The 26,557-nt window shown below is 41.4% G+C and overlaps 1 protein-coding gene across 3 annotated transcripts; it reads right to left on the bottom strand.

Moving 5' to 3' along the window:
• Positions 1-297: 297 nt before the first annotated feature.
• Positions 298-25,172, bottom strand: PRDM4 (PR/SET domain 4). 3 transcript variants are annotated; one of them, XM_081248699.1, is made up of 12 exons: positions 25,021-25,172; positions 24,399-24,665; positions 20,854-20,987; positions 17,815-18,000; positions 15,441-16,235; positions 13,043-13,192; positions 11,902-12,020; positions 10,851-10,936; positions 9,958-10,085; positions 9,010-9,324; positions 7,299-7,467; positions 298-2,011 (listed from the first exon to the last, which is right to left on the bottom strand). In XM_081248699.1, the coding sequence occupies exons 2-12, from the start codon at positions 24,407-24,409 to the stop codon at positions 1,699-1,701; spliced, it is 2,406 nt and encodes an 801-aa protein (XP_081104825.1). In that variant the 5' UTR covers positions 24,410-24,665; positions 25,021-25,172; the 3' UTR covers positions 298-1,698. The 3 variants fall into 3 exon arrangements, with proteins under 3 accessions (XP_081104825.1, XP_081104824.1, XP_081104826.1); XM_081248698.1 differs by lacking the exon at positions 25,021-25,172 and adding an exon at positions 24,847-25,009; XM_081248700.1 differs by lacking the exons at positions 7,299-7,467; positions 25,021-25,172 and adding an exon at positions 24,847-25,009 and having other exon boundaries at positions 1,828-2,011.
• Between the last annotated feature and the right edge of the window lie 1,385 nt (positions 25,173-26,557).

Below are 26,557 nucleotides of genomic sequence, written 5' to 3'. Positions count from 1 at the left end.
TCTAACCACCATACCTCACCAACTCCCTCAACTGCAGACCTGTAGTTCTCCAAGGAGACAGCACAGTGAAGGCACTACCTGAGGAAGGAAGAGGGCAGGGATGAGAGCTGTAAACGCAGAAGCATCATTTATCTAAGCACTGTTATGCAGAAGCATGCAAAAATATGATTTCAAAGCCACAGTACTTAGGAAATACTTTCTCCACTTCAGACCTTAACAAAAACTCAAGTTGTACCTCATTTTCCCCTAAAAAGACTCATTCCTCTCCCTCCACAAAATGAGATTACAAGAGGAATCGTATTTTTTAAAAAGTTTTTATTTTAATCCTTCCTAGAGGAATACAGATTTGAATGAAATACATTCATTCCATAAATACATTAGCAGCAAAACCTTCCCACCAAGGTTCTCTCTACTCCAGCCCAGAGGTCGTGCCTTAGAGCAGGAGAGCATGTTCCATCAACCGTCAACTTCAAGATGTGTTTGCTTCTTGTTGAAAGCAGGAGATGCATGAGAGAGACAAGGTGAAAAGATCAGATGGGTAGATGAATTAAGCTGGGACCCTGAAAACACACCCTCATGGTGACCATTTAACCTTCTGCACTTCCCAAATCCTTTGGCATCCACCATGCTTAACTGATGAGGTCCTTCATTGCAGACAACTGGGAAGGCCTAACCTTGCACATGCATCAATATGTCATCTGTCATTCTGAGTTGGCAACATTTTAATGGTGTCTTGATCCTTTTCATAGGGTAAGCTAGATAGGAAGGATCATTCCCTCCTTCCTTCCATGGGCCAAGGTACTACTTTGCCAGCTGAGTCCACATGTCCTTGTTATCAGGAGACAATGCAGCAGGCATTACTTGGCTTGCTACACCCCCAGATCCCCTTTGTCGGGGTGCTGGAGGCTTCACTGGAGACAGAGACATGTCTAAACCTACAAAGACCTCTAAGGAACAACCACCAGATCTCTTAGCCCAGCTTACATCAAAGCTAGTTTCTTGGACAGTGGCCCAGGCATCTCTCCTTTTCTTCTCTCCATCAGTGCCTACTGCCTGGCTGCTCCCTTTTTTATCTGCCCTCTAGGTATCTGCTGAAATTTTGGGAAGCAAGATCTACCCTAAACTCCCAAGCAGCCAGGAGAGATTAAGGTAGGTGGTGCTTTAAACTTGTTAGCTGCAGTCAAGAGTAACAAGCTTACACGTTGTTATATTCCAATCCATTCTGGGATGAGCTTAAGTTACAAGTCTACATAAAACAAAACACCAGAACCATAATCAGGACGACTGTAAGGCAGGGACCAAGTTTAGAGTGCCACCAAATCAGTGGGTTGGGAGAAAAATGGAATAATGAAAGAATTTAAAATAAATCTGATTTGTTTGGGCAGAGAGCAGCTCTGACTCAGGCATAAATGTATCACCCAATTATGTAAATAAAGAATAGATCTCAAAAGTTGACACTTTCCTCCCCATACGCCACTTAAAAATAGGATACATGCTCTTTTCTCAATCTTTACTTAAAGTGTTTTCAATAGGATACTCTTCTATAAGTGCTTTATCCGTTCCCATTTAGTCTGTTTTGACTGTTGGCTGGAAGGAAATCAGAAATTATTTTATATAAAAACCACGGTAGTGGATAACTGGTCATGTGTGTTTTTCCCTTTTGTATTTGCCATCCGAACCAGCTGGCTTCCTTTTCTTTCATTTATGTGTAGACAGAGCCTCGTCTGCGGGATACACAGCACTGCTAACCCGGCAGCCTTCGGCCCCCACAGGGTCCGCGAGCTCCTCCTCCTCCGAGTCGTCTTCCTCCTCCTCCTCCTGCGCTGATGAACTGGAGGTGGGCCCTTTGCAGGTTTTCAGGTGTCGGGTGAGATGATATTTGGTTAGATAAGCCTTTGTACATTTTTCACAGACATAATCCCGTTTTCCTTCATGTGAATTGAGATGTTTCTTTAAGTGATTGGTTCTCAAGAACAGCTTATCACACTTGGGGCACTTGATCTGGCGTTCTCTAAGAGGAACACACAAAAAAACATTTGATTTGGGGTTACAAATGACAACTGAGGCACACACTTATTCTGCACAACCTCAGACCTTTGTCAGAGAAGCTCTACCAGTGTAGAATCAAAAATTTTTTTTTTACAGATGTATCATATAGAAGAGTCATAAAACGTTTGTAGTTTAAACACCATAGACTGATTTTGCTTGTTTTAGAATTCTACGTAAGTGGGATCGTACTGTATGTATCTCTCTTGTTTTGCTTCTTTCACTCAATATGATGTTTCTGAATTTCAATCAAGTTGCTGTATCAGTAGTTTGCTCTCTTCCATGGCTGTAAGCTACTTACAAATATACCACAACTTATCTGTGGCACTGGGTCTGTCTGTTGTTAATGGGTATTCTGGTGGTTTCCAGTTTTTTATCACCACAGGCAAGACTGCTATGAACATTTCTACACTGGTGTGTGGATTTGCATACGCATCAGTTCCTCTAGGGCAGGGGTCCGCAGCCTGTTAGGAACCGGGCCGCACAGCGGAGGTGAGCAAGAGAAGCTTCATCGGCCGCTCCCCATCGCTCGCATTACCGCCTGAACCATCCCCGTCCCCCACCTGTGGGAAAACCGCCTTCCATGAAACCGGTCCCTGGTGCCAAAAAGGTTGGGGACCGCTGCTCTAGGGCATATACTCAGGAGAGGCATAGCTGGATCAAAGGATATGTACATCTTCAATTTTACTAGATAATGCTATGCTGTTTTCCAACATGGCTGTACTGATATACACATCCATCAACAGCCATTTGAGAGTTCCCGTTGCCCCACATTCTTACCAACTGGAAAACTCAAATTTGAAAACATTTGCCAATTGACCAATACACAATGGTATCTAACTATGGTGTTATGGTAGCTCCTACAACAAAAAATTATCCGGTTCAAGATGTCAGTAGTGTCAAGGGTGGAGTAAACTTGGCCTAGACATTTAGAGCTGAAAAGAAAGCTCTTTTTAGGGATCACACAGAGCAGGAATTTTTTAACTCTTTTTTTGAGCAGCTGAACCCTGTGTCTTAAGGAAAGTCCAATATGTGAAGCAAATAAAAGGGGGTTAAAATCCTTGATGGAGTGTGAGGGTGCAGTGGAAAGTTCTGAAGCCCGGTCTCCCTAGCATTTCTACCACCTTCTCCCAGCAGGATGTGGCAGAGAAGAATTCTGTGGAGCTACAGGACAGGGAAAACTCAGTCCCTGCCTTCATGGAGCTTACATTCTAGTGGAGGACTCACACCATAAACAAATTAAAAATATATAATGTGATATCAGATAGTAATAAATACTATTAAAAAAATGAAGCCAGGTAAGAGTGACACAGTCCTGTTTTAGATGAGATAATCAAGGAAGGCCATTCTGAGGAAATGGCGAACTTAAGCAGAAACCTGAATGAAGTGAGGGAGGAAAACACGGAGATATCCAGAGGGAGAAGTTTCTAGGCAGAGGCAGTACGGTGCAAAGGCCCTGACACTGTGTTCAGTATGCTGAAGTAGTAGCAAGGGGAGGCCCAATGTGGGTAAAATAGAATAGTATGAGAAAAGCAATAAAAGATGGAGTGGGACATGTAGCCAAGTACCATTACCACATCGGGAAGGGACTTCTAGTCAATGAAGAATCACGACTGGAGATATGCACAATCTGACTTATGTTTTAAATATATCACTCTGGCCACTATGGACAAATACGGCATGTGTGTGTGGCACCTGTGTGTATATCTGTGTTGGGGAATGGATGAGGAGAGAGAAGAGCAGCAGGGAAGTCAGCTGGGACACTACTGAAGTTGTCCATAAAAAAGATGCTGGTGGTCTCAACCAGGCAAGAGCTGAATGAAGGAAAGAATGGAAGACTGAGTTGAGGATGACTCCAAGGTGTTTGGCTTGAGCCACTGGGATGAATGGTGGTATCATTTTCTGAGCCGGTGAACACTGAGGAAAATCAAATTTGTTGGGTTAATACGAAGAGTTGAGGTTTGGACATATCAGGTTTGAACTGCCTAGCGGACATCCAGAACTCAGAGATGCTGAGTGAATGGTTAGTTATATAAGGTTGGAGATATAAATCACAAAGCCACAGGGCTAAGATAACAACCTAAGGAATAAGCACCCCACTCTTACTCTCAAGTTCCTTTCTTAGAGGAAGGCCAAAGTCCCATACCTTATACTACCAGGGGAACACTGGGAGAGGAACAACTCCTACATTTGGCTTTAGGGGCTATAGTTCTTTTCTAAGCAGATAAATAGAATGAATTCCAATACTAATATATGCATTTTGAAATGCCTAAAAGTAAAGATACAAACATCTGAAAATTCTACCAATGATCTCTATAGGAAGTCTCATTCAAAAATATTGGTTGGGGGGTTTCCCTGGTGGTGCAGTGGTTGAGGGTCCGCCTGCCGATGCAGGGGGCGCGGGTTCGTGCCCTGGTCCGGGAGGATCCCGCGTGCTGCGGAGCGGCTGGGTCTGTGAGCCATGGCCGCTGGGCCTGCGCGTCCGGAGCCTGTGCTCCGCAACGGGAGAGGCCATGGCAGTGAGAGGCCCACATACCAAAAAAAAAAAAAAACCCAAAAATATTGGTTGAGGAATTCTCCGGCAGTCCAGTGGTTAGGATGTTCACTGCCGAGGGCCTGGGTTCAATCCCTGGTTGGGAAACTAAGATCCTGCAAGCTGTGTGGTGCAACCAAAATGTATATTTATATATATATATATATATTGGGTGAATGGTGCTTCTTTTATGAATGACTTATACTAGCATAAAGTCTTGACAGTCCGAAAACAACTTTTATACCATGGGAGTTTGGCAGAGGCTTATTATATTTTGTCATCATGAGAAAGTGTCCAGATCCACATTTAAGAAAATTGTTTTCACTGGTCAATATCTGATAAAGCCAATTTCCAACCCAAAAGGAGATAAGCAGTTATGACTAATCTCAAAATAATTTCTATTTCATTATGCTGTAAAATGGCTACCATAAAAGCAAGTGCAAATTCAAGCATCACTTGAAAGAATAGAAAGTCAAGGTCAAGGAAGAGAATAACTCCTTTTTATGTGTGGTTTTCAAGAAGTAACAATATAGCCACTTGCCAGAGATACTGTGAAACAAGTCTTTCATTTGGATCAACTCAGTAGCACTCAACACTCACTGGACATTAGACTCACTTGGGGAGCTTTTTAAAATACCAAGGCCAGGGCTCTACCCCTGACCAACTAAATTAGAATCCCTGGAGCTGGGGCCCTGGCACCAATCACTGTTTTTCACATTTCCCAGCTGATTATCATGAGCAGTGTTATCGGTTGGATATTTGTCATCCCCCACCCCCACTCCTAAACTGGTATGCTGAAGCTCTAACTCATAACGTGATGGTATTTGGAGGTGGGGGCCTGTGGGAGGTAATCAGGTTTAGATGAGGTCATAAGGATGAGACCCCCATGATGGGATTAGTGCCCTTATAAGAAGAGGAAGAGAGACCAGAGCTTGCTCACTCTCTCCACCATGTGAGGACACAAGAAGGCAGCCATGTGCAAGCCAGGAAGAAGGCCCTCATCAAAACCCAACCATGCTGGCACTCTGATCTCGACTTCCAGCCTCCAGAAGTTTAAGAATATAAATTTCTTTTGTTTAAGCCACCACCCGGTCTATGGTATTTTGTTATGGCAGCTCAAGCTAATATAAGCAGCTAGAATAAATGATCCCAGAGATCTCTTTCAGCTCTAATTATGTACAATCATATCTAATATTTGATAATTAGTGTGTCTAATTTCTAAAATTTCATACTAAGAAAGAAATCACTTAATGAAGACTTTGTTTTAAAAGGTCATTTTGAGAGTTTGGGATATAGATTCAGACTCCTTGGATGTTTTAGTGTTTCAGGTTGCACTGTGGCTATGAATCAGATAAAAGAGCTGATATGAAAGCAAAATATTTATCTAAAACCCATAATAAGAACATAAAGTTTCCATTTTTTATGGATTTCTAAATAATAATTCAAGCTAATGTTTTCTCCCTCTTCTAACACTTGCTAAAGGCTCTGGACCACAAAATCTGTTCTCTTCTCTCTACTACTACTGTAACTAACACAGGCTGGGCAATTAATTACACTTGGATCCATGCAATAAAATCCTAATAGGTCTCCCAATACTTGGCCTTCTCCTCCTTCAATCACCCTTTCCTGCTGCCAGAGTAATCTTTATAAAATGAACATCTCAAAAAAAAAAAAAAAAGAACATCTCACCATGACATTCTTTTCCTTAAAACCCTTCAATGCCTTGCAAGAATGTGAATACACTTAACATTACTGAACTATATACTTAAAAATGGTTAAGACAGTAAAATTTGTGTTTTATGCCATAATTAAAATACACACATGCACGCACACAAAGCACAGAATAGTTCCTGGTACATAGGCAGGAAAAATGCTTCGGTGACTCTCCATTATTTCCAGAATGAAATTTAATTTTCTTAGTTGGATAAAAGGCTCTTCATGATTTGGCTGCTGCCTCTCTCTCCCGTGCTCTCATATACACCCAATGCTCTAACTATAAAGAACCACTAGCGGGACCTCCTTGGTGGTCCAGTGGTTACGACTCTGTGCTTCCACTGCAGGAGCACAGGTTCGATCCCTGGTCAGGGAACTAAGATCCTGCATGCCGCACAGTGCAGCCAAAAAAAAAAGAAAGAAAAGAAAAGAACCACTCGCATTTCACAGTCCTTTTCGCATACTCTGTTTCATCTGTCTAGAACAGTATTCTCATCCCTTACCCTTCACTGTCTCCCTGAATAACTCTAATTTATCTCCTTTAATGCTTGCTCCAACTACCAGGACACTTTCCCAGGACACTGCAGGCTGGGCTGGGGCCTCCCCTCTGGTCTCTCAGGACCCAGCGCTTACCCTGACATCTGCAACACAGTACAGCAATTACTCTTCTGTCTCTTAATGCTCTCCGAGCTCTTTAAATCCAAGGACCATCTCATCTTTGTATTTTCACCACTTAGCACAGTGCTGGGCATCAAGGAGGTACTTAGAAATTTGTTAAATTAATGAAATGATGTTTTGAAAATATGAAAAAAAAGGAAATACAGAGAGTAGAGGTGAAAAATAAGAAAAACAAACAAGTGAAATCTTCCAGGATAAACCAAAACGTTAGTTTTCCAACCTCTGCTTGGCTACGCGGAACACAGGAGGCACCGACGGGTGCCAAGGCAGGAGCCAGTTGACAAGCCTCGTTCCCCGCCCGAGGGGCGTCGGGATGCAGGCGACTCACTGTGTGTGGATGAGCACGTGCTGCTTGAGGTCCTGCCTCCGCATGAACAGCTTGTCACAGTAATCACACTTGAGGTTCTTCTCGCCCGTGTGGATAACCATGTGGGACTCCAGGTGAGCCTTCTGGGTGAAAGACTTGTCACACAAAGTGCACCTGTAGTTCTTCTGACCTGCACATCAACCCGAATTACCACACCGTGAATAAAACTGCCACAAGCATTCTCAGGATGAAGAGGCACATTGTATGGGTATGTGACAGAGGCAGGAATAAAACAGAACTGACTGTAAACTGGAACTTCACTTTCTGGGACTGTCTACCCAGAGCCACTCAGAGCCACTGAATTTATATTCTGTGACCAAAGCCAGTGAAGGTAACAAATCTGACCTCCTAGGACTGCTTACCTACACCTACACCTACACACACACACACACACACACACACACTTTTTAATGTTTATAGCTAACACATGATATAAACTCTGGGAAAAAAAAATCACTTATAACCCCAGTGCCCAACTTAATTCAACTATTTTTTTTAAAAAACTCATGAAATCTAGTACTTGCCTATAAGCAAACATATTTTTACAACCTACATTTTAGTATTCTTTTTTAAAACATCTAATATAACCTCATAAACCAGGGATGAAATAAAATCCTTTTAAGAATGCAGAAATAGGGACTTCCCTGGTGGCTCAGTGGTTAAGAATCCGCCTGCCAATGCAGGGGACACGGGTTCAAGCCCTGGCCCAGGAAGATCCCACATGCCGCAGAGCAATGAAGTCCGTGCACCACAACTACTGAGCCTGCACTCTAGAGCCCGCGAGCCACAGCTACTGAGCCCACGCACTGCAACTACTGAAGCCTGTGCACCTAGAGCCTGTGCTCCGCAACAAGAGAAGCCACCACACCGCAACCAAGAGTAGCCCCCGCTTGCACCGCAACTAGAGAAAAGCCCACACACAGCAACGACCCAACGCAGCCATAAATAATAAATAAATAAATAGATAGATAGATAGATAGATAGATAGATAGAAATAATGTTACCCTAAGTCAGGGGTTAGCAAACCTTTTCTTACAGGCCAGTCAGAATCTTAAGCTCTGTTGGCCATATGGTCTCTGCTGCGACTACTCAGTCTTAATGGAAAAGAATGAGGAAAAGTTTTACTTTCAAAGATTTGGAGAATGAATGACCCAGCCAAGAAAACGAAAACTAAAACAGTTAATTTATAGCAAAGTAAAAAAGTAAGTGAAAAAAATAAGTGCTAAGAGAAAGGGGTTGGTTTGTATGGAGTTTAGAAAATAGAAACTCAACAAATTTTGGCAGTGTTTACTGAGCAATATTCAAAGGAAAGAAACTGGCTGTGGCTGGTGACCAGGGGTGAGCTCTAATGGGAGGCTCAGGCTGTTTCTGTTGAATTCCCTTTAGGTCCAAACACATACATCAACTTCCTGATTATTAACTGCATTTTTCCAGTCACCTTCAAACTATGGTGGGGGCACCTGGAAAGTGAAGCATCTTAATAATGAGAAGTAATACTCTCTGAGGAGGCACAGTTATCCCAAGATTTATGACCCCACAAAGTCCTGCTGGCAGCCAGCTGGATTCTTTCTAACATCTGATCTCAACTCTACCTGCAAGACTATCTTGCTGCCAAGGCCTTACTAATTTCTAGTTTTGCAAAATTCCACTTTGATGGTCCAACACAACTTACCTGTATGTATCTTGAGGTGGGTCCGCAGGTTGCTGGGATCACTAAAAGCCTTGCTACAGAAATCACACTTGTGGGGCTTCATACCCATGTGACCCATAAAGTGAACATGAAGTTTGGAAGGAGAGATGAAAGCTTGGGGGCACATGGAGCACTTCCACTTCCTTTCTTTGCTGTGGCTTGGCCCATGGCTGCTGCTGTGGCCCTGGCTAGGAAGATGGTTATGGATGTGGCTGGTCAGGTGGGCTTTGAACTCTGTATAGGAACTGCACTCCTTGCCACAGTTACAGAGGTGCACATCTGGGTGTTCAGGAACACCTTAAGAGAAAGATTATTCAATGTCTCCTGATACTTAAATTTTAAAACTTGTTGATATTAGTAATTGTTGCTTATAATTCTCCCTTCTACCAAAATTTCCAGCTTGCCCACTACCTGTAAAATTAAAACGTCTTGTTCAATGCTCTAGTCCCAGCATCTCAAATAGTGTGTCAGGCACATACATAGGGAACACTTGGTAAATACTGGATTATAAGGCACCTTTCCTAGGCAAAAAACATAAGATTTTGTAGTATACACAAACTCCTAAACATCACTTGTCATCATGACACAGTGCAAGAAAAAGCCTATGAAGGTTAAACCAACTCAAGAAGCTTTGCTGTCCTTTATGAAATTAAATTGTAATGGTTCAAAAGGAACTTAGGAACTTCAAATTCCCCAAATCAAAGTCTTAACACAAAAGTTCATACTGCCTGGTCAATAACAATTAAGCTTATGAAGAATCTCACGGATTTTAACACTTTTAACATAGGGTTAACATACACCTGCTTTTACATACACAAAGGTATGTGATTTGTTTCAGCTTACATGTAAATCATTACCAAAACTTTACTACTGGTCCTTGGTGCTTTTACTATGCTAGATTCATAGCAAACAAGTCTTACATAAACTTACCAATCTGCTGAGCATAATCCCGGCTGTAATAAAAAAGCAGTTCATTTTCAGGAGGGATATCTTGTGAGGTGCAGAAATAGATTTTTCCATCATGGGGATAAGCCACCAAGTTCTGCTCTTCCCGATTCCTAAGTTATCACATTTAACAGATGATATTAAATTTATTTTATTAATTAAAAAAATTTTTTTTGGCTGTGCCACACGGCTTGCAGGATCTCAGTCTCCCGACCAAGGATTAAACCCAGGCCACAGCAGTGAAAGCCCAGAATGCTAACCACTAGGTCACCAGGGAACTCCCATCAAGCATATTAATTTTGAAATACATACTAAACACATCATATCCCTACAGCAAAATCCTATATGAAAACTTAGATGTACTATTTCTCTGGGTCATTTCTCTAATTCCCTATACTACCTATTAGGAGTAACTTGCATAGAAACAGAATTCTTACTTCAATATCGTCCTTTATAGTCAGAAATACTACAGTCTGTTACTGGAAGAAAAATAAATAAAGTCTTAAAACAATATGACAAAGACACAGAAATAGACAGCTGAACAAGAATTAACCACAACAGCAGCCTAAGGGGTTCACTAATAGCTAATATAAAGAAAAGGTACCCACTTGCAAGGTCAATGGTAATTGTACCATTCCTTACTGCATTAGTAAGTTGAATAAACTGTTCATAAAACAAGGATAATTTCTTATATTTTGATTTATAATAACCCTTAGTCAACAACTACTGGGGTGAAGAAGGTGAAAAGCCTTAGGCTTTAAGGTATGTTCAGATATCACTGTGATTTGGATTCTTCGATTCTTCCCTATTTTATTCAAAGCTTCCTACTGAAAAACATCCGAATGGTAACTATTTCTTTCATCCAAGTCTACTCTTACCTGGCTTTGCGCACAAACATCATCCAATTACATTCATTTTCGTCAGTTGTAATGATGCAGAATTCTAGGACACCACTGTGGTATATCTGTCAACAAAAGGCAAACACACACATCAGATGAACTGACAAGTGATACACAATGCTACTAAGTTTAGTCTAGCAATAATCTCATTTACTTTGCAGCAGGTACCAACTTTCCTAGTCAGTGTGAAAATACATGGTTGTCTTCTCACATGTTTGTCATTTCACCAGTCCCCCTATTTCCAGCAATACAATAAAGACCACTAGAGACCTACAGTTAGTGCTCAGTGTATAGAATCATGTTGCTCTTGATTATTCACATTTTGGCTTCACTGGAAAAGACATAAAAAACAGTCTACTTATCTTCACCACCTACCACATGAATGGACATTAAGGTCAGAGAACCACCTCTTCTCATTATTTCTCCAATGCACGTAGCATTCCTCTATGTTTACTCCTGGATACCACAATTAAAGTCCCCAATGCCAGTGGCACTCTACCTTTCCAACTATCACAAGACCCATTTCCCCCTTACTTTAATTTTTGCAGGCATCATTCTCAACCTATTGACTAAGATTGTATATAAACATGTTATAGGAATAGCTGTTTATATAAAAAACTTAAGTTTCTAGCCCCTTCCGTTAGAAAACTAGAGAAATAATCTTAGCTTCCAATTCTAGAATTGTTTCCCAAGCTAAATATTTGAGGAATGTTTTAGTTGATTACAAAATAAGACTTTCAACATATAAACAAAGTCCATGGCCTCAGCTGCCACAAGTAATAAAAATGAATAATCATTAGGTTAACTAACAAAATGGAGACTAAAACAGTTTATCTTCCATATTCAATACCTGATGTTTTGCTATGTATAATAAGTTGGCTACCAAGAACAGAAAGAATGTACTATTAAACGACTGATAAGTGAAAGGCACTGTATGAATCTTGGCTAAGTTTGACTTCTACATTGCTTTTAACTACCTCATTACAGTAAAAGCATCCAAAAGTCACAGAGAAGTTTCATAAACACTGACCTTCCAGATATGATTAACCGCCTTGTCTGTCCATTCTGCTACTTCCATGGAGTGACTTTGCTGGCCAATAAGAGGCCCAAAGCAAGTCCGCACAGGAATGGTTTCTCCAGTCCATACACCTATCAGTGGAAGGACATGAACTACACAATCAATGATTTAAACATCTAATCAGATAGAGAAGAGAGTAGCTTAACTCATGCAAAGAATCTTATTTTCAATGAACCTAAGTACTACTGATATTCTAGCACTCCTGAGAGGTAGATAAGTCTTATGGGTTCTATCCTATAAATAAGGAAAAAGTAATAAACAGATTAGATACGGGCTCATAGGGGCTCAGAAGAAATAAGCAGAGTAAGAAGCAGTATCAGAAATTCCTGAACCCATTTTTATACACAAGGAACCAAACCATGCCCCTCCAAATACGTTATTTTGGAGTTGATACATAAAAAAGACTAGAGAACATCATTCTATCATAAAAAAGTAAAGCAATTACTATAAAATAAATCAAACCTCTAAGCTCACTTGTGCTTAAAGCACTGCTCTTTATTATCTAAGCTGTTTAATGCTTTCAATTGACCCAAGCCTAAGTGACACCTGAAAGAATAACGAACCTAGTATTGTATTTTCAAAGAATGGCACAGTGATTCAGATACCATGTGAAATTCCGATGTGGAGAAGCATACTTTGGCAGTCTACATTTCTTATTACCTTTTCCTAAGGAGTATGAGGCAATTGACAAACACCTGATGTAAATATCTTTAGTGATAAAAAAGTTATCAACGGTGAATTTTCAATGTTTTATAAAAGAAACTAAGTTTCAAGGAGGGCTTTGTCATGATTATTGGCAGTGGATGATCCAGCTGGAAATAAAAGTCAAGTCTTCAAAGACTCAGGCTAGGACTCTCTCCTCTCTTCAGTTCTGATTCTAGGAAGGGGGGACTTTCCCAATAAAGTGCTCAACTGGACGCACTGCTGTCACCACTGGACCAGACAAACATTCCATAAAAGGATATATCTTCAGCTATAAGTTGACTTCTGGGTCAACCAAATAATCACGAAAGTATACACATCCACTTTTACAACTTTACCCTACAAAGGAAGAAGAACCTCTGATGGGGTTTTATGGTTCCAAGGGTCTTACCAACATCTGCTCCCACAATTGACTGGCGGAGAACAAGCTGCTTTGGGAGAGAAAGCCTCGCTCTGCTCTCTATTGGAGTGTCAGGAACAAAAGTCACCGGTCCATGATCTGGGCAGTCTGAGGGATAGGCTCGGTCACAGAGAGTGCACCCTGCAGATGGGAAATTCGAGACATAAATGGGGTCAGTTCTAGCAGGCAAATGAATGACCACCTGCTTTTTTATTTAAATACACTAAAATGTAACCAGTACGAAGCAAGGTTCTAGTAGAAATTCTCTGATCAAAGAACCACTTTCTTACACTAAAATATATATCCACTGTTATATCTCTCTTCAGCAACATTTGATATTTTTCTTTTGATCCAACTGGACAAGTTTTCTATTCAGTGCGTAAGAGAAAGACTGATCAAAAAATAAGCCTACATTACTTCAAGAATCAAGTATATTATTCGTTACATTGAGTAGATAAGTAATACCTTCAGATATGATGTTCTAAAGTCCAAAAGATTCCAATTCTACCAAACTATAAGAGGAAACTGAGTTGAAATGCTGTAGCGATACAAAGCCAAAACAGAGATGACAATAGAGCACAACAAAGTCAGAGCCAGCTGCACCACTGCTCTTTTGCTTCACTATTAACAAACTGGCTGATCACACTTTGATGACAAGCTCTTAAGACAAAAAAAATATGCAACCTGCTCTTTGTAACAGCAGGTGAATCATATTCTTACAGACATATTTCCTTAACATTCTTAATTCTTATTGTTCATGCGGTCTTTTTGCATTGTCAAAAAATGCTGAATTCATATACTGTTTTCTGTGCTTACTGTAACTTCACTTTTACAAGCTCAGGAGTGTCCTCCTTCTCTATAAATCTTTTGTTCTATTCTTTTACTTTCCTTTCTCGCTGTTACCTTAACAGTAGTATTCATGACCCTATTTAGTCAATGATTGTGTTCAAACTTTCCAAATTCATTCACAAAATAGTTGTAAATACATAAACCTTAGAATCACAGCCTTCTAGGTGCCTTTTTCTCCTAAGCAATCCATTAGAAATTACCACTTAAACGGCATAAAATATCAGTAAGTTTTCATATTTAACCAAAGCAGTAATAATATATTACTTCTTCGAGTACTACTTGATTAAAAATTCTTTGAATATCAGACTAGAGATCCCCTACACTCTATGAGAACTTATTCTCCAATGCTCTTAACAAGAAACGATGTTAACTCTTCAAACAAAGGAGATTCAGATTTCATACTGCAAAAAATGCTTACAGGTTTCCTTCAAAGATATACAAATGGCCAATAAGTACATGTAAGACGTTCAACATCATTAGTCATTAAGGAAATGCAAATTAAAACCACAATGAGATGTCACTTCACACCCACTACAACGGGTATTAAAAAAAAAAAAGTCTTGGCAAACATATAGAGCAAATGGAACCCTCATACACAGATGCTGGGAATGTAAAATGGTGCAGCCACTTTGGAAAACAGTCTGGCAATTCCTCAAAACAAGGAATTCCACTCCTAATATATATCCAAGAAAATTAAAAACATATGTTCATACAAAAACTTGTACATGAATGTTCCTACCAGCATTGAATATAATGGCCAAAAAGGAGAAACAACAAAATATTCATAAAAGATAAATGGATAAACAAAATGCGGTATATGCATACAATGGAACATTCTTCTTCCAAAAAGAGGAACAGAGTACTAATACATGCTATAACATGGATGAGCCATCACAACATTATGCTGGAAAGAAGCCAGACACAGCCACGTAATGTATGATTCCATTTATATGACATGTCTAATAGGTGAATCCAGAGAAAGTAGATTAGTGGTTGCCTGAGAATGGGGGGCAGGGGTGAGAGTGACTGCTAATGGGGTTTCTTTATGGGGCGATAAAAATTTTGGAATTACACAGTGGTGATGGTTGCACAACCTTGTCAATATACTAAAAACCACTAAATTGTACACTTTAAAATGCATATGTGAATTATATTACACATGATCTAGTAAATTTGTCTTATGTTGAAAAAGCAAATAGCATGTCACACAGAATACCTTACTGAAATTTACTTCTATAATTAACTATCTGTGAAATCTTGGGAAATACCTTAAGTATTATTAGGCTAAGCTTACCTGTAAAATACAGAAATGACTGTTTCCTTACTTCAGGAAGATGCTATAAGAACCAACAAAATGTCTATATACTGTTTGGCTTACCTGAGGAAAAGGCACCACATTAATACAAAGGACAATACAAAGGCAAATAAAAGTTCCAAAGTCTAGTTACTTTCTATACTCCCTTAACACCTGACTAAACCTGTTAAGGATGATGGCCCTTTCTATCAATATCTCCAAAAGAAAAAGGCTAAGCACACTCACAAATTGTAAACAAGGTTGCCATATTTTCCTTGTTTGAATTGGAGTCTTCCATTTGCAGTGAAGGTGGTACAAAAGAAAGACTGTCTGAAGACACATCTACATGACCTGTCCCCATAGCAACCTCCTGGGTGATGGAGGAGACAGCCACAGGTTCTAGGCTTAGGCCAACTTCATGGAGGGAAACAGATTCTAGGGAGGCGAGGTTGTGTGAGGTAGAGAGTGCCACGCTTACAGAGTTGGTGCTCATGGCCACGGTGTGGATGGAGTCACTGAGGGCACTGTCAGACATCCCGTTGACCCGACTTGCAATGTGGTCTGTCTCCATGACCACAGGGAGCTCCAGGCCATTCCCATGAATGGGTATCACACCACCATGTCCTACAGTTTCTGCTGCAAGGTTGCTGCTCACAGAATCCACAGACAGAGGTTCATGACTTCTGGAGCCATTTGGGATTTGGGTATGCTCGCCTGCAACACCATCCATGGTAAGCTCTTCTGCCATTCCATCTGTAGAGATTGGGCTGTTGACCCTAGAAACGTTCTCCATAGTGATTGTTGTGTCCAAGGCCACCTCATGGCCATCAGTGGGATGAAGACTTTGGGCACCATGTGTGTTCACAGAGCGAGAGTCTATTGAAACAATGCCTGGTTCTAATCCAACATTTCCATTGGATTGATAGGGATCTAGCGCTGAAGGGTTATTGGTGATAGATAATGCTGTATTACCATCAACATTTATAGAGTTAGGGTGGATATACTGAGGAGGTGGTCTGTCAGCTAAATAAGATAAAATGCCTGAGAAAAGGAAAAGATGAGATATCAGGAATTTTTCAGTATACTGTTAAATATAAAGAATTCCAAATTCCTTACAAATGTAACTAAATTAAAATAATCTCCTACCTATTTCTTTGGTTTGCTATCTATATACTTTATAAATAGCAACATACATATACCACAATTCAGTTTTTCCTGTGAAACTCAGAAATCATAAAAAATTAACTATGTTCCTTTGAAGTCACTAGAAATTAATCACTTATAAGTGCTGCCTTTAATATATACATGGCTGGAGTTCCTGAGTCTTAAGATGCTGAAATCTGCTCTATAAGAGTTAAAAGGTAAAATCATTTAAAACCAGATTTTCCATGTGAAAAATAAAAATTAAATATAATTTTTAACTTATTAAACTATCATAAAACATTAGGCTCTATTTAAAACAAGTCACAATTATACCTGCTTTATTAAAACAGAAAAATATATTTGAACACTTGTGCTTATGAAGATGTGGTGAAATGGTACTTGCTGCATTGCCAGTAGGAGCCTAAATTTCTAAATCCTCTTTGGAAAGTATCTATAATAATAACCTCAAAAATGTTCATACCCTCTTGCACAAGAAATTCCACTTATGGTAGTCTCCCCTAAATGCATTTCGTAAATATTATACACAAAGACATTCATATATGGTAATTAAAAAAACTGGAAAAAACTGTCCAACAATAAAGATTGATATAATAAACCATGGAATATCCACTCAGTAGAATATAATGCATCATTAAAAAGGATAATTATGAAAACCACATAGCAGTTGGGAAAAATAACTGTAAAAATAGAGAAAAATATTAAGTAAAAAAAAAGGGTACACAATTGTATAGGAAGTACAGTGTTAATTATGAGAAACAGTAAAAACCTATACATAAAAGACAGGAAGGAAGTACACCAAAAAGATGGACGATGGGACTATGAATGATTCCCCTTCCTCCTTATTTGCTAAATTTTTTGAAATGAATATATAATACTTCTAGAATAAAAATTCAATAAACCTTAATTTATAATAAACAATGACACTGTAAGCAGGACATGTGGTTGATAGGAATTACAACTGCAGAATTATAAAAACTGAACCAAGGAGATGATAGAGATGAGAAAAATTGTTTATGTGCCATTAAGAAATTAAGCTTAGGGCCTCCCTGGTGGCGCAGTGGTTGGGAGTCCGCCTGCCGATGCAGGGGATACGGGTTCGTGCCCCGGTCTGGGAGGATCCCGCGTGCCGCGGAGCGGCTGGGCCCGTGAGCCATGGCCGCTGGGCCTGCGCGTCCGGAGCCTGTGCTCCGCGGCGGGAGAGGCCACAGCGGTGAGAGGCCCACGTACCGCAAAAAGAAAAAAAAAAAAAAAAAAAGAAATTAAGCTTAGTCAAACTGCTAATATGTTATCTATATGTTCTAAGAGGAAAAGTACATAAATATGAACAATTTTTTCCCACATAGATTAATATCTAATAGTGACAAACAGAAAAAAGTGTTATTCAAGTCTTGAAGAACTGAAGTTAAGAGTTGGCTGAATTCTTTCTTCTAAATTCCTGAATAACTGTAACACTTACCAGGTAGGATGGTTCTGAAGTAACTGCTCTCAAGGTGGGGGTAAGGTGGTGGAGGTAGGGTGTAGTTTCTTTCAGGTAACCCACACATCACCCCTCGATCCCCAATACCCATTGGGAGCATGAGAGACAAAGCAGAAGGCAGGGAGCTCAGGGAGGGACCCAGGTTTGGAATCGCCACTGGCAGCCCTACAAAAAAAAATTTTTTCCTCCATTAAAAGTAAGTATCTTAGGGCTTCCCTAGTGGCGCAGTGGTTAAGAACCCACCTGCCAGTGCAGGGGATAGGGGTTCAATTCCTGGTCAGGGAAGATCCCACATGCCGCGGAGGCTACTAAGCCCATGCGCCACAACTACTGAGCCAGCGCTCTAGAGCCCACGAGGCACAACTACTGAAGCCTGCGTGCCTAGAGTCCGTGCTCCGCAACAAGAGAAGCCACTGCAATGAGAAGCCCGCATACCGCAATGGAGAGTAGCCCCCGCTCTCCGCAACTAGAGAAAGCCCGCTCACAGCAATGAAGACCCAACACAGCCATAATTAAATTAATTAATTTTTTTTAAAAGTAAGTACTTTAAAATTCTGTAATCACTTGCTCAACTCTTAGGAAGGTTTTTGCAATGGGCAAAAATCTCACCTAGCAGCCCTTTACATCCCCAGATAGGTAGTGTTGTGCAGACATCCACAAACAAGTCCTAAATTTAGTCAAGTTAGTTTTAAAATGCCAACTTGATCATCCAGTTGTCTATCGCTCTTAAGTATCAAAGCATTTAATTACAATTAAACACCTAGTTTAAATACAATTTAAGAAAACAAATTATTTAGAGATAAAAAGAATGGGAAGAGGGCTTCCCTGGTGGCGCAGTGGTTGAGAGTCCGCCTGCCGATGCAGGGGACACGGGTTCGTGCCCCGATCCGGGAAGATCCCACGTGCCGCGGAGCAGCTGGGCCCGTGAGCCATGGCCGCTGAGCCTGCGCGTCCGGAGCCTGTGCTCCACAACGGGAGAGGCCACAACAGTGAGAGGCCCGCGTATCGCAAAAAAAAAAAAAAAAAAACAGAATGGGAAGAAACATACCAAAGTTCAAAGAAATATATCAAAGTTCAGAGTGGTCTCTGAGTAGTGATAGAACAGTTGTTTTTTTTTTTTAGAATTTTATTCATTTACTTATTTATTTATTTGGGTCTTTGTTGCTGCGCTCAGGCTTTCTCTAGTTGTGGCAAGCGGGGGCCACACTTTGTTGTGGTGCGTGGGCTTCTCATTGCGGTGGCTTCTCGTTGCGGAGCACGGGCTTCAGTATTTGTAGAGTGCAGGCTCAGTAGTTGTGGCGCAGCACTGGCTTAGCTGCTCCATGGCATGTGGGATCTTCCTGGACCAGGGCTCGAACCCGTATCCCCTGCACTGGCGGGCGGATTCTTAACCACTGTGCCACCAGGGAAGTCCCCAGAGTTTTTTAATTTATTTTTGCACTTTATTATATTTTCCATTTTATATGGTGAAAACATTTCACTTAAAGATATGCTTCTGGGCCTCCCTGGTGACACAGTGGTTAAGAATCCGCCTGCCAATACAGGGGACACGGGTTAGAACCCTAGTCCAGGAAGATCCCACATGCTGCGGAGCAACAAAGCTCATGCGCCACAACTACTGAGCCTGTGCTCTAAAGCCCACAAGCCACAACTACTGAGCCCGTGTGCCACAAGTACTGAAGCCCGTGTGCCTAGAGCCTGTGCTCTGCAACAAGAGAAGCCACCTCAATGAGAAGCCCGTGTACCACAACGAAGAGTAGCCCCTGCTCACCGCAACTAAAGAAGGCCTGGGTGCAGCAACAAAGACCCAGTGCAGCCAAGAAGATAAACTAATTAATTAATTAATTAATTTTTAAATGCTTCTACTTGGAAATTAATGTAAAGCTAAATGTAAAACTGTACATACATATTTTCATATAATCTTTTGTATATATGCTATACTTCATGATTTTTAAAAATTTGCACTTTATATTTACCTTGGACTATATCTATCCGCAAGTGCTAAAGTGACCCTGTGCCTACGTATCATAATGAACAATCACCAACTTGGGCAGTGCTGATTCGCATTATTTTTGCCAGTGGCAGTATTTTTTAATAGGTTTTTCCTCCTCAATAAGAGTGTCCACTAAATGGAATGCCTAAGAGATAATCAAATGAGTTAAGAAGTAATAAATTTTTTAAAAAATTTCTTTTGTGGACACTAAAAGAAATATGAAGAGACCCTAGTTTCGACAAACCTCATCTAACGGCTGCATATTAGTAATTAAGCAGGTAATTCTCTATAGAGAACTAAACAACTTAATAGATTTAAAATACTCTTAAACATTAACTCTTACTTTGATAAAATCCAATACATTACAATGTCAAAGACCAAAGAATCACTATCTTGCCACTGTAAGACTCAATGGCTTACTTGTTTCGTTTCCATTTCAGTAGAAAGAAAAAATTGAACTAGCCAGATAAAAAGGTTTTAAAAGTACAGCGATGGGGAAAAATGAGCTTTTCCTATACTATTATTCTGTCCCAGTACTGAGGCTCAGGGGGAGTTCTATGTAGGAGCTCCATCTCTGAAACCTCCTCTTTGACCCTAATTCTACGCCTGGTGTGTTTGCAGTTGTTGCCAGTTTGATATCATAGAAAATAAAGCTGAATTTCCCATGCGTTCTAGGAATAGTTATTACAGTAACTTTGATTCTCTCCTAATAACCCAGGGACAGAAATGCCAAGGGGGAAAACAGATGAAGGGGTAACCCTAGATAAAATGCCACATCAACTACAGCTCTAGACAAAAGGCCACTAACCCAAGAAGAGAACAACCAGAAAAAAACCGCTACTCCTATTCTATCCATTAGGGCTTCAGTACTCTAGAAAAATTGCTGCCACATGTGGAACCACCATTTAGACCTGCTGGGCTTCTCCCTTCCACTCTTAAAGGGGCTTTGACCCCCCTGTAGGCTCCATTTAGGACTGATAATGCAATTAAGTGCTGAAATTCAGTCACTCTCCTTTACCACTCACCTGGGGCCGGGATGGCATTGTGAGTGGGTGAGGCAGCCAACCCCAGGTGACTCCCTGAGACTGGCAAGGCATTGCTCACAGAGGATGAAGTCAGCTGCTCCATCCCCACTGGGCTCAGGTTCATTTCATTCATCCTAAGAAAGAGCAGACACAACCAGTTATGCAAAAAATTACCTCAGTGACTCTTAAGGTACTGAAGAACCTGAAACAATGGAGGTGGGGAAATGGGACTTAACCAACTATGACTTCATTTCTATGCGCGCAGCTCCCTGATAACTAGTGTCATTGGGTTTCAGAGATGTTAACTCAGCCGTCATATAGCAGAAACAGGATTTAACTCAGGTGTGCCTTGCTCCAAACCCTAAGCACACTATCTAAAGCAAAGTTTGCAATCCTTAGAGCACACTGGCAACGAGGGCTTGTTTTTTAAATTCACCTAAGTTTTTTCCTTCACAGTATTTAGTTTCTCCAACCGGCTTATTACTTCAAACCAGGAGTTTTAGAGACAGTCTGTTTTAACTTACTCAAAGAATTTTTACTAATTCCTTTTACCAGGAGTTAAAGTGATACTGGGTCTGAATTAGATTACCAATCATGTAAAGAAGCACCATATCTTCTCCATGGATCAACATTTTATTAAAATTCTGTATAGATACCTTAATAATTAATCAATAATTTTAGTAATATCCTCCACATATCTAGGTTCACTAGGTAAGCTTTGCTAGATACTTTATAAAAAATTACTTCATATTTGCTCACCAATTCTTCAAAATAAGGTAACCAAGGAAACAGAGGCTCAAAGAGGGCTTGTCATATGCCCCAAATCACACAGCAATGAAATGAAAGAACACAGATCATGCTGCAAAATAGTGTCAAAAAGTTTTTCAATACACCAAACTTTTTTTTATCTAGAGACCATTTTTGGCTGAAGAATCTGAGAACTGCTTTTTCCATAAAATCCATCTTGTAGTGCCATTAACAAAGTCATCAGAATAAGAGTATACTGATTTGAATAAGACACTACTAGAGATTGTTATCAGTAAGTATTAGTTCCTATGTCAGAATTTAGAGACTGCCATATTATAAACAACTCCAAGAGGCCAGCCAACAGGCTATCCAATGGAGGTCACCAGTGACCTCCAATGCTTATACTGAGTTATCACAGTGATGCAAGTTCGTGCATGTGCACCTATGTACATGGGAGGGGTGAAGAACAGGAAGGGGAATCAAATCGGTCTACACACTCCTTAGCAGTGAAGGCAAAACTTAATAGGTTTTTAATCTGAAAAATGGCAATATCAGCTACCAATCAACATGAAAATAATAATAACTAATACTTATTACTCCCTTACTTTAGGTGTTAGGCACTGGACTAAGTGATAACATGTAATTACCTCACCTAATCCTTATAACTACTGTGAGGTAGGTATTATTCTTAATCCCACTTTAGAGATGAGAAAATTGAGACTCAGGCTAAGAAACTTAACCCACAATTACATTAACTAGTAAGTGGCAGAGTCGGGATTTAAATCCAGGTCTGCCTAATTTAAGAAACTAGTAAGTCGCAGAATTGGCAGTTAAGTCCAGGTCTGCCTAATTTAAGAAATCTAAACTCTTAACTATGACTAGAAAAAGATAATTACAATAAAAGAAACTTTGCCTTTTACAGTTCCAACACTTATGATCTGTGTATTTATATTGTGGAGTATGTTTAAAGTCCTACATAGACCTATTCCTGAATTATTCTCTATCCATAAGCTTCAACCTTACCCCGGGCTAGGTGTCTCATACAACTAGGCTCCCAGACGTTAATAAAGTGTACAAAGCTGAGGGCGATACCCTATATAGAGTAGGCATTCTGAAATATGTATTTGATTTGGATGAAGCAATGCAAACTCATCTTTACTAGAAAGACAACTAGCATCACATGGCAAATGAGGCACACCTTATGAAAGACAGCACATTAATATCAGTATTTAATTATGCTATAAAAGAATGCAAAAATCCTTATAGCCTAAAGAAACGATAGCTAACAATTTTGAAGGTTTCTGGGTTTGGGGTGGTTTAAAACAGACTTTTCCTGTGACTTTTTATAGCTACAAACATTAACTAAAACTTTAGAACTAACTAAAACTTTAGAACCACTGGAGAAGTAATGGCCTACAAAAAACTGGTTACGATAATTTTTTTAAGTACAATTAAAAGTCTGTAACTTCAAATTCCATGCTGAAAATTTCTGAGTATTAATCTGTGCCCCTAATCTCAAGATAAAAATCAAAACGGTGCTTCTAGGTTGACTCTTAGGCCTTCTCAAACCAGTTCAAACCGGAGTTTAATGTGAGAGGCTCAGCAGATTTCTGCTTTGTTGTGAGTCACTAAAATGTGATGATCTCAGCAGCCATAAACCAAAGGTAACTAGTATCCCACAGAGAGAAAGCAGATGAAGGGAATTTACAGTATGAGCCTCAAAAGACTCCCTCATTCCAAAGTGCAATTCTATTCTAGCTCCTTTTCTCATATGGGATGCTAGGAAGCAATCTTGGGAGAAGGGCCAGAATCAAGATACTAACTAAGCTCGCTCTTCTTCCCTATGCATTCATTGTAGAATCATATCCTTCATCTTCTCTAGTTTATGTGACCTATGTATGAACCATTTGTTTATCTTAGGACTTTTTCTTAGAATGACATATAAGAAGCTAACTGAAATGCAGCCACTTTGCAAATGCAATGGACAGTTTCAGTAATTTGGATGAACTTTTTTTTATCTTCCTTATCCTCAACATAACAGCCTATGAAAGGGCTCATAAAGAATGGACAGGGCTTCCCTGGTGGCGCAGTGGTTGAGAGTCCGCCTGCCGATGCAGGGGACACGGGTTCGTGCCCCGGTCTGGGAAGATCCCACATGCCGCGGAGCGGCTGGGCCCGTGAGCCATGGCCGCTGAGCCTGCGCAGCCGGAGCCTGTGCTCCGCAATGGGAGAGGCCACAACAGTGAGAGGCCCACGTACAGCAAAAAAAAAAAAAAAAAAAAAAAAGAATGGACAAATGTAACTATTTCTCTGGCACACTTCTGTACTGTAGTGGCATGGTACCACAAAGTACTTTCAACATTAACACGAAGCCTGCAGAATTAATAACTTAATTTCTCTACATTACCAGCCAAGCCAGACGGTAACCAGCAAAATTCAAGGTGAAACATGGTGATGAGCTAAAAACACACTTCGAAATCAACACACTTCGAAATCCAGATAAAAATATTATTAAACGCGCAAATAACTCAAAGGCAAGGATAAAGATGTCCAACGAGCCAACAATCGACGTAATGGCTATTCGGAACAACTACTCACATTTGGAGTAAATCAAGTTTAATGAGAGTATATTCAACCCAATACTGGTTTCTGGATGTCTTGTTCCCTTTGGGACAAACCCACTTGCCAAGCGCACCTGTAACCTGCCCAATGGCACCAAGAACAAAAGCACTCTTAAGTCTCATTTGCCAAATGTCTCCCAAAGATGTCACGAACGCTGAGCCCACCAAGCTACTCACCTGTGATGCATCTGCTGGCGGCCAAGTGTCAGAGAAAAGCGCACACGGGTGGTGGAGAACCGGCATCAGGGTTTGCGCTCCAGGGTCACGTGCTACCGCATCTTGCTTACAACCGCTGCACAAACGCGGCCATTCGTCCCCGGGGCCGCCCGGGGCAGCCCAACTTCTCCCGAGGGCCGGCGGCCGCGCACCCCGCCGCGAGATAAGGCATGCCGGGGGACACCCGGGGCCTTTCCTCCAGAAGCTTCGGAAGGGGGGCTACCTAACCTAAGGGGGAGGACAAGGGCGGTCACCAAAACACGGGAAGGATGCAGCCCCCATCCCCTCGCCGCCAGAGAGCCCGGGCCTGCTGACACTGCCTCCCAAGGGCGGCCAAGTTGCCCGCTCGCCGGCATGGGGCCCGCAGGCCGCCCTTGCCCCGCCCTGGCCGGGCCCGCGCGCAGCCCACCTGCCGGCCGCGCGAGGGTCGCGCACGCCTGCCCCACCGCTTACTTCCTCATCCGGGCAAAGCTCGCCTCGGGGCCCTCCCCGCCAGCACGACCCCCCCGCCCCGGGGGCCGCTCGCCTAATGTTTCCCGCCCGGCCCGGCCAGGCCCAACCCGCAGCGTCCTCAGGGCCGCACCCTCCAAGGAGCGTTTCCGGCTCCTCAGCCACTCTCGGCGCCCGCCGCCCCGCCCCTTGTGCGTGCGCCCCTCCCCGCCGCGGCCCGCAAGCGGTGCCAGCGCACCGACTCCCCCTCCCCCAACCCACCCCGTTCCGCGCTTGCGCGCCGCGAGACCCGGGCCGGAGGGGGCGGGCCGTGAGAGGCTCGGCCCGGAACGCCTCATCTCAGTCCGGCTGGGTCGAGTCGAGCGCCGAGCGATCGATCCCGTTGCTAAGTAACCAGGGCTGATGTGCTCGCAGGGAGTGAGTTCTGAGTCTTATAAATCCACCAGATTCAGGATTTCAGTCTTCCTGGCATTCTCCTAGTAGGAAAGCGTGGGTCCACGCAAACCCACAAGATTTGAAATAAGGGACTTAACCTAGAGGTGTTGGTGGTGTTGCCCAGGAGGAGTTGAATATCCCGAATATTTGTCGTCATACGTTACATCTGAAGGTTGCTCAGTTTCCTTGCTTGAAGTCATAAAGAGTGGTGTTTGGGATTTTGTACAAATTTCCTTCCCCTTCTCTCTTTGCCGTTCGTTCCCTACTGCATGTCAGGCACTGTGCTAAGCCCTAGGGATACCGAGATGGCTTTAAAGGAAAGTGGTCCAAGTTCATGAGGATTGGACATTGAAACTACAACACACACTACCTGGTAGCTTCCATTCACCAGCAGAACAGCAGAGACCTAGGAATTCCTCCTTTCATTCAGAAGACATTTACTGAATTACATCTCAAACATAGGATACAAAATAACACGCAGGTCTTGACTTTCAACAGCTTGCAATGTAGTAGGGACAGGTGAGTTTTGAAAATTCAGTCTCCTGTGAAAGATAGAGGCACATACAATGTTTTGGAGGAGAGCCTGGAGTGGTGTCAACTCACGTAATGTCTCCCTTCCTTTACTTCTCAGAAGGAGAAAGAACATTCCAAGTTGAGGGAACTATTCACTGAACACTGGCAAGTCACGTTGGTTTTGCTCTCGTTGACAACAGATATCAATAGAAACCTAAATCAAGAAAGTCATCATATCACAACTAAGTGAGAGACAATATTCCCTAAAATGTCACATCAAACCTGGGGCCTAGGGAGCGATGATGTCTTACAAAGGCTAAATAATTTCATTCTGGTTTTCCAAGCCTATTCTTTTTGAACAATTTTATTAATTTCAGAAGTGTATATAAAAATCAGGTCAGATAAATGTAAGAGCTAAAACTATAATAATTACAGAAGAAAATATAGGAGAAAATCTTTGTAATCTTGACAGGATACAAAAATCAGGAACCACTAAAAATTTGACAAATTGAACTTCATCAAAATTAAAACTTTCGGTCTTGAAAAGACACTGTTGACAAAATGAAACGTCAAGCCAGAGATGGGGAGAAAATATTTGCAAAACAAATATCTGACAAAGGACTTTTATTGGAATGTATATAAACCCCTTTAAACTAAATAATAAGAAGGCAAACAACCCAACTTTTTTAAATGGGCAAAATGTTCGAACAGCCACTTCACCA

Source organism: Mesoplodon bidens (genome assembly GCF_964165515.1).
Source record: "Mesoplodon bidens genome assembly, chromosome: 11".
NCBI classification, from domain to species: Eukaryota; Metazoa; Chordata; class Mammalia; order Artiodactyla; family Ziphiidae; genus Mesoplodon; species Mesoplodon bidens.
This window is presented reverse-complemented; position numbering and strand designations above follow the sequence as displayed.